This window comes from Populus alba, chromosome 13 (genome assembly GCF_005239225.2).
Source record: "Populus alba chromosome 13, ASM523922v2, whole genome shotgun sequence".
Taxonomy (NCBI): domain Eukaryota; kingdom Viridiplantae; phylum Streptophyta; class Magnoliopsida; order Malpighiales; family Salicaceae; genus Populus; species Populus alba.
The window spans coordinates 4590912-4605892 of record NC_133296.1 but is presented as its reverse complement, the minus strand read 5'-3'; the positions used below and the strand labels follow the sequence as shown (position 1 = coordinate 4605892).

General features: G+C 32.1%; 1 protein-coding gene and 1 long non-coding RNA gene across 3 annotated transcripts; both read right to left on the bottom strand.

Annotated features, from left to right (window-relative positions):
• Positions 1–5269: 5269 nt before the first annotated feature.
• LOC118036520 (NAC transcription factor 47) lies at positions 5270–7335 on the bottom strand. Its single transcript, XM_035042244.2, has 3 exons — positions 6965–7335; positions 6415–6758; positions 5270–6233 (listed from the first exon to the last, which is right to left on the bottom strand). Exons 1-3 carry the CDS (start codon positions 7125–7127, stop codon positions 5631–5633), a joined length of 1110 nt encoding a protein of 369 aa, XP_034898135.1. The 5' UTR covers positions 7128–7335; the 3' UTR covers positions 5270–5630.
• Positions 7336–10791: 3456 nt separating this feature from the next.
• On the bottom strand, positions 10792–14643 carry LOC140954469 (uncharacterized). 2 transcript variants are annotated; one of them, XR_012167720.1, is made up of 2 exons: positions 13502–14643; positions 10792–11748 (listed from the first exon to the last, which is right to left on the bottom strand). It is a non-coding gene; the product is annotated as an uncharacterized lncRNA (long non-coding RNA). The 2 variants fall into 2 exon arrangements; XR_012167721.1 differs by lacking the exon at positions 13502–14643 and adding an exon at positions 11878–13486.
• Positions 14644–14981: the final 338 nt, after the last annotated feature.

The window sequence follows — 14981 nt, the reverse complement described above, 5'->3', positions numbered from 1 at the left end:
TGTTAATTAAAATTTTTAATTATTATAAAAATATATAATAAATTTTATTTTTTAATTTTAACCCGTTAATTCTACCCATTTTAATCTGCCTGCTAAAATAATAATTTATTAATAAAATTAAGCGTTAAAAAACTATAAACTGCCAGATTATAAATGTTGATCGAAGTGTTCTTAAATTCTTAGAGTATCTCAATTATTTGCGATGATTTATTGATTTGAGGCTACTAAGGACGTTCTATTATAACTCTCTATATGTCATATCATATAAAAGTGATACCAGTGGGTATATGTTGAAAATGTATTAAATAAATAAATAATATTTTTTTAACTAAATTGAATAATAAACATATGAACGCACGTGCCAAACCCACTAATTAGGGAGTAAAACGGCGAAGCATGAAAATGTTAGTAAAAAAAAACAGAGAAAAAAAGATAAGACTATTCAAGCAAAAAACAAAAGAGCCAGCCAAATAATTCTAAAGAGGTCCATGTTTAGCAAAGAGCATCAACCAATACATAGGTCGCAATTTAAATCATTAGAGTTAAATAATTAATCTAATAAAAAATAAAAAAAATTATAAAATTTTTTTATTTAAAAAAACTCATGATCCAAGTCATTAGACCCAAAGCATACAATCTGAAAAAATCATGAAATTTAATTCTCAATCAATTAAATATTGAAAGATAAAATTGAAAAAAAAATATTATACAAAAAGATTTTAAAAAACATAACAATTAAAAGAATAAGGATCAAAATTAAAATATAAAATAAATTTTATATTTAATTAAAGGGTCAAATAAAAAAAATCAATGTAGTAAAAGGAATTTGTTTTTTAAAAAAGAATGATGATCAAAATTGACATAAGAAAACAATGTTGTAATTAAAGGGTGAAATTGAAAATAATAATAACTTTTACAAAAGGATCAAGAAAAAAATTAGAAATCAAAACAATGAGAACCAAATTTGAAATAATAATACTATTAATCTGAATTGAATGATAAAATTAAAAATTATTAAAAATTTTACAAAAGGATTAAAGATAAAAATTAGAAACTCAAAGAATGAGTACCATATTAGACAATATAATATGTGGTAATTTAGAATAGAAAGATGAAATTGAAAACAAATAATTTTTTTTATAAAAGAGTTAAGATAAAAAATTAAAAATTAAAAAAATAAATATTGAAATTGAAATGTCTATAATTACAAAGGTCAAGCTGTAATATTTGAAGAAGAAGAGAGAAAGAAACAAAAAAAAACTATTGGTGCAAAACCCAACTACCAAATGAGACATGCGCCACACAAATAGAAAAGGGAGAGGATAACTATTCTAATAACAAGGAAATGATATTTTTTGATGCTGATAGACGTTGCAAGCTCTGCCCAAAGGGTACAAACGCCTTTCATACACCCTTGATTGTGCTACACATGCATCCATCTTTTTGGTATTTTTATTTAATTAAATACAGAATTGCCCTTAAGCTCCCATTGATCTCAAGTTTTTTTTTTTTTTAAGGATATTTTTGTTATTTTATTATTCATTGAATGGTTTATTATTTTATATTTATGCGAAATACTAAAGTGCCCCTTTAACTTTAATTATAATTGGAAAAAAAAATCATTGTAAAAATATAAAAATAGCCCTAGATATAATGTTTTTTTTTTTTTTTTTGCTTCCCAGTGTCTTTTCACTGTAAAATAAAGATGAAAATAAAATATTTATTTATTTCCAATCAAATTTTGAAATAACAAATGAACAATGCGAAAGGATTTCAACGCCCTTGAAAGTCAATGTAAACATTTTTAGGTGAAGGAATATAACCGTTGTTCCACTGAAGTCTAACTTAAAAACTAACATAATATATCAAGATGATATAAATTATTCCAGCCTAACTTGAAAAAATAAAAAATATATAAATATTCTGCTGACTTTTTCATCGCTTTCAGTAAAGTTTAAGATAAAAAGTCGGTTCTTCTAAAATTAATGCTAACATGATAAATCGAGTTAATTTAATTTTACATATCCTTAAATTAATTTAAAAGATAAGATTTAACAATATAATATATTATGTTAGCAGTAATTCTAAGGAAGCGCTCCAATCCAACAATCCTCGTTACAAATGAATGACACTAGGGCCCCGTTTGTTTGCAGGAAAGTGAATTCTTTTTGGAAAATGAATTCCGGGGAAAGTGAATTCCTGGAAAGTGAATTCCGAGAAAGTATTTTCCGATGTTTGGTAGTGTTATGGAAAACACTTTCCAGTGTTTGGTTGTGTTATGAAAAATGAATTGGAAAATAATTTATTAATAAATTATTTTTTTTTCAAATTTATCTAATATATATATAATATTTAATATAAAATATTTAATCACTTACAATAAAAAAAATAAAATCTAAAATGTATAATGATGAATTTTTTTTTATAATATTCTATATTCATACATAGCTTATTTTATAAAATATAAACTATATATATCATATTATATTATAAAGAAATAAGCTTGTGAAATATTTTTTACTATTCTATGAAACCATTTATAATTTCATTACGTACGAAATACATCCGACAAAAACTATAGTTTTAATAATATTTTTTAGCATGTAATAAAATTGGATAAAATATTAAGGTATAAAATTCACTCTAAACTATTTTTTTTTTAATGTTAAAAAAATAGCACACTTATATTAAAAAAAAAAAAAAAAAAACGGAACAGTGCACTAAAACTGCACTGTTCACTCTTTTTTAGTGAACAGTGTATGCAATACACTGTTCATGTTAATTGCACTGTTCAATGAACAGTGCAATTACCATGAACAGTTACAGAAAACACACGCAGCATTGGCTCAGGAAAGTGTTTTCCGAGAATTAAAAACGGAAAACACTTTCCTTATGTTAAACTTAACATTTTCCTTTGACTGGAATTAACTTTCCTTTGACTAATTTTCCGGATGGTTCCCAAACACTGGAAAATGAGGAAACTGAATTCCTGGAATTCAGTTTCCTTGAAACAAACAAGGCCTAGATACTTGGTAAAGCTGTGCTGTAGATAAAATTATTATTTCTTTATCATAAAAAAAAAACACGTGTGGCTAATGTTTTTTTGAATAAAAAAATAATAATCATGTGAAAGTTTACTTGGTAAATTTGATAGGTTTAAAAGTAATTTAGATGATTAATAAAAATATAATTTAATTAGAATAAATTTAAAATAATATTATTTTTTTTATAAAAAATAATATATTCAATGGATTTGAACAACTCAAATTAACAATATAATATATCATGTTAGCAGGAATTCTATGAAGTGCTCCAATCCAACAATCCTCGTTACAAATGAACGACGCTATATAGTTGGTAAAGGTATGCTGTAGATAAAATTATTATTTTTTTATCATAAAAAAAACACAACATGTGGCTAATGTTTTTTTTTAATAAAAAAAAAATCATGTGGAAATCTACATGGTTAACTTGAGAGGTTTAAATATAATTTAAATAACTAATAAAAATATAATTCGACTAAAATAAACTCAAAAAATATTGAGATGAAAAAATATTAGATTGACTTTAGTAAACCTAAGTTAACTTTTTAAATCTACAATTCGAGTCATGAAATCATGATAATCTTATATAAACAAATCAAAACAAATTATGATGCCTAATTTTTAATCAATTCAATGTTTAAGGCTGATTTTTTTTTTTTTTAAGAAATACAAAAAACAACTTGAGTCAACTCGGTTAACCCACCAGACCTATAACCTGGATCATAAGATAATGATAAACCCATAGAAAGTGAATCAGAAAAATTATGAAGCTTAATTTCCAAGAAACTAATTGTTGAATAATGAAATTAAAAAATTTTCAATCTAAAACAATAAAAAAAATATTCAGGTTAACTTGTATAAATTGTGACTTAATTATGAGATCGAGATAATCTTGTAAAAAACAAATCAAAATAAATAATAAAGTTTAACTACTAATCAACCTTGTATTGAAGATATTAAAGGATAAAACTGAAAAAGAAATCATCAATTAAAAAAAAAATATTCGAGTCAACCAGGTTAATCCACGAAACTTGTGATATCGGTCATAAAATTAAAATAACCACGTAAAAAATAAATGATAACAAATATTTTAAAAATAAATTTTAAAATAATAGATAATGTTTTGTGCCACCTCTTAGTTAATTAATATTTATATGAGGTGAGGTTTTGGAAAGGCAAAGAAAAATACCAAACACAACTTTAATCGATCAAATCCAATATATACTCTGTCCTATCACATGCATGAAGCTATGAATCACCGCCAAACAAATCTTTATCTACTCTTTACACATTAAAACCTTTCTGTAGTTCAATGCATCTGGATACACACACACTCACACTTTTGACTTTTGTATGTTAAATGCTTGTTATTTTCTATTTGAATGCTGTAAACAATGCTTGCTGGATATTCTTTCTTACGATCAGAACACGAGCATTTTGGAATCTGCAACGTGCCACTATATATATATATATATATATATATATATATATATATATATCATACCAAGGAGATAATAGCAACCATATGCCAAGAATTTTTTAAATTTAGGTAAGTCCACTCCAAGGAGGAAAATATGAAAACTATCCTTTGTTTTTGGTGAACATGAAAAAAAGAAAATTGCTGGACGGCTCCGGTTAATAAAACCTTTGTTTCTTTGTACCCTCTTGATTTTAGCAGAAAACGGAGTCAAACAAAATGATTGGATTGAATATTTGGAGGTGAAATGTTTTATAAGGTATTAAAAAAAAATCAGATAAAAAATTAAATAATTTAAACAATAATTAAATTCTTCATTAAACTAAAAAGTATTAAGAGATTTTGTTGATGCAAAACGTTTATTCAAGTTATTATGAAAAAATACTGAATATATATGGAAAGTGTAACGTATATATATCCTTGTTAAATTTCCTATTCATTGTTCCCCTTAGGTATCTTTGCTTGTATTTGATATTCTTTTATTATGCAAAACTCATCAATTATGTAACTATATAATATCAAAATTTTGAAATAGTTGATATATATATATATATATGTATATATATATTGTAATAATGTTGTTATTACAATATATAAGCAAATAGTAACATGTAGTTAGGAAGCGACGGGTTTGATTCACCAGCTATCGAAACACTTAAAAATAAGAATAAAAATAAAGAAAGCGATGTAATGTCAAGGATCAAGAAATTCGGCGTGGAAGATTAAATTTATTTGAAGACAAAAAAAAGAAGAAAAAAAGAGTAGTAATCACATATATTTCAAAGCAGAAACCAATCCATTTGATCTGCCAATGCAATCATTGTACAATCTTCTCTACAAAAATCATGTATGATTCCAAAATGACAACTCCCCCGTCCTGTCTTTTTCCTTGTCAAACTCATCCATGACAATCAACACAGGCATCTTTTTTTTTTATACCATATCAAGTAGTTGTTTGTCACTTTGTAATGACAAAAAAATCAGACCCCCACACGCATCTAATGGTAATAATCCTTAATGCTATTTGTTTTCTCACATAAATGTTTTTTTTTTTTTTTTTTAATTTTTTAAATTCCCTCTCTCTCTCTCTCTCTCTCGGGCCCTTCATTTTAACCTAGAAATTGAAGATGTGGGCTCAACAGCAATTGCTGGTCCAAGAATGTCTGGCTTAGGAAATTGTATTGACCCATATCAGTTTGAGTATTATTGTTGGAGTTAGTGAAACTGCAAGAGTTCATGTACTTTTTTGATGGATGAAGCAAGTCCTCGTCAAAGTGTGGAAGCTGGCGTTTGAGTTTATTCCCCTGCATGTTTGGCATTGAAGTGTTCAACTGAGGTAACTTTTGAAGAAAGGAACTGCTGCTCGTGATGTTACTGTTGCTTGCAGAGTTGCTGTTACTGAAGAAAGGTTGGTCCAACTGTGTTGCAGAACTATTCAACGTAGGGTTTGACTCAAACCCTATTGGATTGAATGCGGTATCTGCCTGGAAACTACTGCACATGGAATAGTCCATGGCGTCGAACAAGCTGGAGAAAGAACAAGACTTCTGGGACATGAGAGGATTCTTGTTGCTTATGGGTAAAAGGGTTTCCTGGACAAATTGTTGTTGTTCTTCTTCTTCTTGGTCATGTTCACTGGATATTAATGCCCTTGGAGATGAAGTTAAAGCTTGGGATTTCTTGTAAATCCGGCAAAGAACCCAGTCATCTAACTGCAAAACCAAAAACAACTAGTAATTAAGACAGCTCAAGCTAGGTTGGACATGAGCTAAAATTGACTTGTCCAAAAACTATGACGTCCTTGAAAAAATATCTTAAATCATAACAGAGACAATTCCTTGCAGAGACACTAATAAGAGTACAACTTGCAATATAATTGTTAATTACGCTTACCCTCATGGATGAATCTTTTGGCTTCAGGGATTTGTTGTTGTTGTTGTTGTTGTTGTTGTTGCAGGTGGGAGTATCTGCTAGGCGATACTCATGCATGATCCAATTAGTCTTGACACCCTTTGGAGGCCTTCCCTTGTAGAAAACAAGAGCCTTTTTAACTCCAATGTTCTCTTGCCCTCCAACCACACCGCCTGGTGCCATTGTTGATGTCATTATGATTTTGTCTGTTCCAGTTGCCTTCCAATATCCAGATGCAGCTGCTCTGTTAGGCCTTGCTCCATTGGGGTACTTGCGATCTCTAGGACTGAAAAAGTACCACTCTTTCTCCCCCAAGGAAGATTTAGCTGATATAAAATTAACAAACACCGAACACAAGTCCCTAATTAGTAACATGTAATCTGAAAGAGCACAAGCCACTTGTTTCTTAGACTTCAATTGGTTTTAGACATTTTGACATATAATATTTTAAAGTAAATGACATAAGAAAGCATGTAATATAGAAAACAAATTAAGCATGGTGTTGTTCCGGGGTATAGGATAAAAAAGAAACCTGGCAAGTCCCACGGATCAAACTTATAGATGTCGACATCTGCTATGATAGAAACAGGGAACGGTGTGGATGCCAACTTCTTCTTAAGGTAGTGGAGGATGAGCTCCTCATCTGTCGGGTGGAACCTAAACCCTGGGGGCAAGCTTGATTGTGGGTTCTTCATGCTAATCTAAGATTAGAATAATGGACCGCCCAAAATAATAAATAAGACTAGTCTAGGTGGAAGATATATTTTGATATCGATATCAATATATATCAAAGAAAAGAAGAAACGATTGAACAAGCTGGGAAAGAAGCCTAGAGGTCTTCTAACTCTTAAGCTAGGTTTCGATGAGCAAACAAGCTAAGAGAGAGAGAGAGAGAAGGAGATTGAAATTTTTCGAAGGAGAGGGTGGGGTGCCAATTTATGGAGGTGGAGATTTGTCCTCATGTGGAAAATGGGATCAGAACAATCTTTATTTTTTTATTTTTTTAAAAGAAGAAAGGAGCATAGTTTAGATTGGACCCCTAAGCCAGCTGTGGGGGGTTGATATAATTGGTCGCTTCCACTTTTTTGTCTTCAACATTTCATGTAAAGATGGCGGCTTGTTCAAAGGATGAGAGCTCCATGCTTTCATCTCATGACATCATCTCTTAACTCTTTCGGACAAGCACTTGACACGCGTCCTCCGAACCCCTTCGTCTCCTTTCCCAAATCTTTTTCAAGCCCCTTAATTGTGCTTGATGGTCTCCATCATCCTCTGGCGTAAGTTGATGCATCTCTTGACTTTTTGATCCAAATTTTCGACGGATGGATAGACTTCTCCTGTTTAAAAGCTCAAAAACTCGGTCCATGGGGGGGGGCCTCTCCCACAGTGGAACGCAGACACAAAGGACAAAATGTACAGGAAGGAAAAAGGGCCAAAAGCATGGAGGTTTACTGGATAATAGAGGCTTTAACGCTCAGAGACGATAGATATTTTTCTGGCGATGTGATGGGGTGGTGGTGTGGATAAAGAAGAGAGGAGGTTCTTTATTGTCTAGTAAAAAGTTATTCTGTGACCTAACTGTATGGGCAGCCGACATTAACGTTATCTAAACAAATATATTTGATTCAATGTTGCTTAAATATGAAAATAAACTGACGAAATCAGCTAATAATTTATTGATTAGTGATTCTGTTAACGTTTACAATGAGACAAGCAACTCCAATATTTCAATCTTTCTTGCCGAGGACAGTATTCAAAATAAATAATAATAATAAAATAAACTATAAACAAAGCCAAAAAGCTCCAAGAAAAAATGGACCGTGCTGCGTAAAGTTTACGAAAGAAAAATTGATATTAATTGTTGGACGTGAAAGAGCACACGCTTGTTCTTTCTTATCCACATATAATTCCCTGTTAGTCAAGTACCACCACTTAAAAATTAACAAAAGATAAAAAATAATAAAAGAACTCATCGTACAATTCATTGGTGGATTCCAATAGTATTTTTATGGTTTTTTTTTATTATTATTTTTTTTCTTTTCAATTTAGTTTTTTTTAATGTTGTATTGATTAAAATTCAAAATTGATAATTTATTTTTACTTGTTTATTATATGGTCATGGAGGTCTAGAAAATCAACTCGCCATCGGGTTGGCGTATTCAATTTCATGATAAAAGATTAGATTTGATTCTTTTTAGGAAACTAAAAGTAAAGGGATCAAAATAAAAAAAAAAAAAAATTATCCTTTTAATTTTTTTTATGAAAAACAATGTCAATTCTAACTCCTTTTCTATTATTTTTTTTGTTCTTCCATCATAATTTTTTTTAATTAAATCTTTTAATTGATTAGCATTTAAAATTAATAATTTATTTTTTTATGTGATTATATCAATCACGAAAACTTGTCTCACCCAAATGTTTTTGTGCTCTATTCGACAAAAAAATAAAAATAAATTCAATTTCATTAGTTTGTGGTTTAGACTAGAGACACGATCCCTCTTCCTGTAATCTTCAAAGCTGCACCGCTGGGATGAAGCCTGTAATAAATAAGCAAAGATGATGATGAGAATCCTCAGCCCTCCCTTTCATCAACAGTTCCTCATTTAGACCAACTTTGCAGATGAGCATTCAATTTCGATTTAATTATAGATTAAACAATGAATTATTGGCACGTCAGTACTCCAACATGTTGATTTTATTTCAATTAATCTGAACTACCACTTGAAATCTTTCCTCCCTGTTATGTTTTCAAAACACAAGTAATTTGACAAACCAGCTTACTGTGTTCCTGTTAGTCAACGATCTTCCATAAATTAACATTTGACAATCAGCAAATCGAGGGTCAATTCTTCAACAGGTTTCAATCACACGTGCGGTGTAAAGGATACCTAGCACGGATTACGGGCCTTTTGCAGGTGGGGTTTTGATTTTTTTAGTCATGGTAACATACACCAAACGCAGAATCTCCCCTCACCCCTTATTTTTTTCAAAGTCTAACCAAAAACGAAGCAGCTTTGGTCATGGAAGACTCATGACTCCTTGATTCCAAACATTAACGGGGCTAATTACGTGTTCTAAGTATTATAATAACAAGCACCAACACCGCAAATAATCGTTTTCGTGTTCTAAACCACCGCGTGTTGTCATCAGAGTGGTCATGGCTTCTAAATTCGTTATCACGACGGGAGATGGTTTCCTCGATGCAGCTCATAATGCTGATTTTGGATAATTTAAAGGATATGCCTCGTAGACTTGGAAAACAATAGCATTATCCAATAACAGAGGGTTGATTTTAAACTGTATGTTCTTTGTTTCATAGCAAGAAAAGATATCGGATAATATTATTTAACTTGTCTTCAGAAAGGTGAAACTTCCTGGCAACCATTTGCAGCGGAAAAAGTGAGAACAAAAGAAGAAAAAACTGCTGTTCCTAAGGATGGGAAGATGGGGGGGTTTCCATGATATAATGGGGCCAAAAGGGTATTGAGCAAAAATGAGGTGCCAGAATTGGACAAAAGCTGAAGAACGAGACAAATGGGCGGATGATTTTGATTGGTTTTTGAGAGCATATGCTAAACAATGAGGACATCTGATAACCAAAAAGAGTGTGTGATTATCCACAATTCCTGATACAAGATATTTATCCTTAAAATATGCTTCTGTGTCGATGATCGAGTTCACGTTATTTTGTTTGTTACGAATGCAGCGAAGCTAAAAACAATAAATAAACATAGAACTTGAAAATTTGATGATAAAAAATATGAACTCTAAATTCACAATTTTATTCTCTCTAAAAAAATAATATTAATAAAAATTATCTCCTTTCTAAGGTTTACATAACCTTAATTAGCCCATAAAACCTATCCCAACTAGAAAACAAAATAAAAATCTTAAAATACAAATAAAATAATCATGAATTCCAAAACAACACATAAAACAAAACAACAAAACTGACCCAGGCAGAATTAGAATTTTAATATCTCAACATACAACATTCCACATAGGGTTCAGCAGTAAAATAAAAAATTATGAATTTTTTACACAATTATTCTGATTTAAAGCAACCAGATCTTTTCTTGTGCAATAAAAAATTATGATTTTTTAGATCATTATTCTAGTTTGGAGCGACTAGATCTTTTCTTGTGCTTAAACATATCGCATCAATCCATAAATATATCTAATAGGTTATCCATGCAGTCTATCTACAATAAATTCTTACCTAACCGCTAAAAATCAACCCTTAATCAATTCTAGCTATATCGTTTACCAAGAGGAATAAGATTTATGCTTCGAATAATTTCATGGGTGATGTAAAGCAAAAGTATCAGGGGTTTTCACCCCTCCAATGCTCTGCTCTCCTTTCCCATATAATAGGTAACTTTATTTTGTTGGACAAGTCATACCCTAGGTAACTTGTTCAGCTAAAATTCACATCCCCACGTGCCAAAAATGGAATATAAAAACTATTTTTTCTCGCCGTCCCTTGACAAGTAGCCCATGATTTTTGTCCCAGTCGCGGTTTTTGAGCTTTATAGATGGACAGAAGAACAAAGAATACCTAGGTAAAGGTAAAGGTAAAGCCAATACCAGATGAGAATTTAAAGGTATTCCTCCTGGATGGTCATTAGGACACCCCACGCTCTTCTGAGTGCCTTGACTTTCAATTAACCTCAAAGGTAGAAACAGAAACGAAAACTCCCCTGGTTCGCCACTCCCATCAAAAGCCAAAATCATCCTTATCTGATCATTATATTGATAAGAAAAGTATTTCATAGGCATTTGATTCCACATCTTTTCATCCAAACATGCATGGTGCGCTGCAGCTCGAAAACATTTGCACTAGAATGACATGTGATTGGTTGTTATCTCCTTGACTGTGAACGCAAGATCGTGATGCACAGATGTATGTTGGACTAGTCAATAGGCATGACACGCATGCAGTATGAACATGCAATAGCTAGCTGATTTCCAACCATGAAAAGGTCATAGTTGATTACGACCCCTTGTCGTTATCCACGTGTAGCTCACCTAACCTAGCAGCTGGTTGCTACCCCATCTCAAATGTTGAAGGACCGGGTTTTCTCATTTGAGCCACAACATAATGAGTTAGGCCAAACATGGAACTCACAAGAATCCCACAGGTTATGGATTATTCTCCATAACCTTATCGCAAAAATGCTTTAGAGAAAGAAATGGAGAACATGTTTTCAATACCTATTGGTCCTTGCGCAGAAAACAAAGACGAGAAGCCAGATTTTTAACTTCCTGTTACTACTCTTTGTCCTCTGTTCAGCGTCTGGTGTTCCTTGAGCTACACTGTTGACAAACAGAGAAGCACGTAGAATGATTAGCTTTAGAAGTGTAAAGCAACACGCATAAAAAGCTCTAAACTAAAGTACACAGATATGAGAAATTGATGGCTTTAGTTGAAATTTGTTCATTTACCCAGAGGACGAAAAATGCTGCTCTACAACAACTTCATTGTTGCAATTCAAGGGGAAGAAGAAAAAAAAGAACACATTGTTCACGCAATGATTAATAGCTTCTTAATCATGAAGGCCTCTATGAAAAACCATGCATATAGTTGGTAAATAGTTCAAGTCTATTATCTTTCCCAACATGCAAAGATCGTAAGATTTGAAAAGGAAAGAAAAATTCCAGCGCAACTGACAAGGAAGCAACATAAACTGGCCAACAACCTCAACTAAAATGGAAGATTCAACACAAGCAACTATCCAGAATCCGAGCTCTCCTGCGATTCTTAGCATCTAATTTCTGACCTTTTCTTTTGATAAATCAAGGTCAATTTTATCGACAAAGTGAACGATTAAAAAAGAATACAAGTTCCTTCAACAAGCTTTAGTTGATTTAGACGAAAGCTAAAGATAACAACAAACAAAGAACACATAATTCTTTATGAGCAAAAGGGACCATAGATGTGTACCTCAAATTCACAGGTTTTATTCTCTCTAAATTAATAATACTAAATTCTAACTTCTTAGGAGGTTTACAAGCCTTAAATAGATCAAAAACATAACCTCAACTAGAAAAACAAAAACAGAAATCCAAAATTACAAAGGATGGAAGCAGGAAATCCGAAAGAAGCAGGAAATCTAGAAATAACAAGGAAAATCACAAACACTACCAAAAACCAGGAGTTTGGGCTAGATTTTCGATCCAAAAGTCAGATAAAAAATTATGGATCTTTCAAGTCATCATTCTAGTCTAGTGTGAAATCATTGTATTTTATTTATGGATTAAAAACCCATTAAGAAGTAGAAAACCTAGAAATAACAAGGAAAATCATTTGTAATTTTATTTATGGATTAAAAAGCCAGACTACATCACTAGTTAACCAACTACCAACTATAGCAACCCAAATCATATTCTAAAATGATCGAAAGGAATTTGCACAAAGACAGAGCCAATACAAAAGATTGCCTTTCTCATGTCAGTGAGCATACCGGTGGTTTGGCATCCAACAGACTACTCTCTTAAAACCAGTTGGTATTTGGTAACATGCTCTCACGATGATATTGATGGTGATAACCCTTGGTCAAAAGAAGAGCACTGATATAACTGACTGGCATAATAATGCCACTTCCCACTCAAATGAAAATGAAGTTGATTGAAGCCCTCAGCCCCCATTATTGAGCCTTGAAAATGACATACAATAGTTTCAGCCAATAGATATCACTCCTGAGTCAGGAATCAACCACACATCTTTAAACTGCTATCGGACCTACTTAATCTGGCACCCTACAATACCTTAAATCTATATACGTGGCTAACATCTAATTTGCCATGGAATGGAAAATCGAAAAAAGAAACGAGCAATTTAAAAGTAATTGTATTGGATCAATTTTATCTTTCCAAATATATAAAGATCAAATATCAATTTAAAAGTAAAGAAGTTCAAACGAGGGGCATGCATAAAAGAGGATCATAAAGGAAAACAACTCAAAATATACTCATCTGTTTCAGCTGCTTAGCACACATTGTTGAAAGCAAATTTTGTGAAGGCATCTATTATAGCATAAATAGAGAACAAAGAATTCACGTAACCTACCTCAACTAGCTTGGGATTGGCATTTAGTTGAGTGAGTTAAAAAGTTGTACATGAGCTCATAGAGCTTTCGATGCTGTAAGTTGAGAAGTGCAGATTGAGATTTAATAGATTAAACAAGAACCAACCGCTCCAAAAAGAAATCCATTCCCTCTCAGGCTATCACAACTCTTTTAAAGTCGGCTTGTAGGAGAAAGTCTTTCCCATTATCAGTTTTCTTAGAGATGGTTCTGGTTTGATTTACTGTCTGACTGCTACACAATTGATCACCTCTTGAATCAGTTATTTGCTTATTAGACAGCAAGTACCAGAGCATCTCAACTATCTTCAGTTGTAGCAATAGCCATTCTTTGTTTGTTCCTAACCGCAATATTTGCAGGCTGCATCCAACTTTCCATATAAAAACTAATATACCAACAAAACAAATGAGCTACGATCAGGACTTGAAACATTCGCATTTCATCTCAAAATCTAAACTCAATGTCATATTCATGCCATAGACAGAATTTTAGACATGATGTGCATACATCAGTTGGCATCCCATCTCTCTCTCACCTTCTTGAAGAGTGCACACATTTCTTCCCTTGTAATGAGATACAAAAGAATTCACAGCAGGTTTGTAAATTGTAGGGAGGATGTACCATGAATCCACAAGAAATAATCCAAAACCCCTTCAGCCTCATCGGCTTTTCGTGCATGGATTATTCAATGAAGTGAGAAAGTTAGAAGCCATCATTGTCATAAGAGAGAGCTTCCCTAAGAAGCACCCTGAGTTACGCTGGTACACAACATCTTTATCGCAAAAGATCAAGTGCTAGCATCTTGCACATTCTTATACCGGCAAAGAGTGAAAAACAGGCCGAAAAAACTCAATGTCCCCATATCAAATTTAATTCATTTCTACGAGTAAGACATATTTTCATACCTACAGCAAAGCAAAGCACTAAAGTGGATTTGTTCCAGTGACTGGATCTGCAATGCGGGTTTTTTACAATCTAGAACCGAAGAACCCATTAATGTTAATCTTGTAATTCTAGCAATGACTCGAGAATTTCAAAAGCCTAAGCATCAGAAGAAGCAATAAAAGATCACAGAATGGAGCACAAACTGTTTGTGAAAATGACTTGCTGAAGCAAACAAAGTGTTATTTATGTTAGGATACTGGCATGCAAACCCGACAAGACAAAAGGCTAAAATGAGAAATGAGACACACAAGAATTTACGTGGTTCACCCAATTAGGCTACGTCCACGGGCAAGTATAGAAGGATTTTACTAAGTAATGTGGGAATTACAACCTCTCTCAAATAATAGGAGAACAACTAAGAATCTCTCTATTACTAGGAGAAAACACCTCACTTACTCTCTCACAAATACCTCACAAATTTGTGGGATTATTTTCCCTCTTCACTCTCCTCTTCCTCTCTTGTTTCTCTCTTATGGTGTGTTTACAATGCTTGGATGCATTGCCTATTTATAGGCAAA

Coding starts and splice junctions, on each gene's coding strand:
- LOC118036520 (XM_035042244.2), bottom strand. CDS start 7,127: ATGAAGAACCCACAATCAAGCTTGCCCCCAGGGTTTAGGTTCCACCCG. Junction 6,759..6,964: donor TGATCCGTGGGACTTGCCAG/GTTTCTTTTTTA, acceptor ATTTTATATCAG/CTAAATCTTCCTTGGGGGAG. Junction 6,234..6,414: donor CAAAAGATTCATCCATGAGG/GTAAGCGTAATT, acceptor TTGGTTTTGCAG/TTAGATGACTGGGTTCTTTG.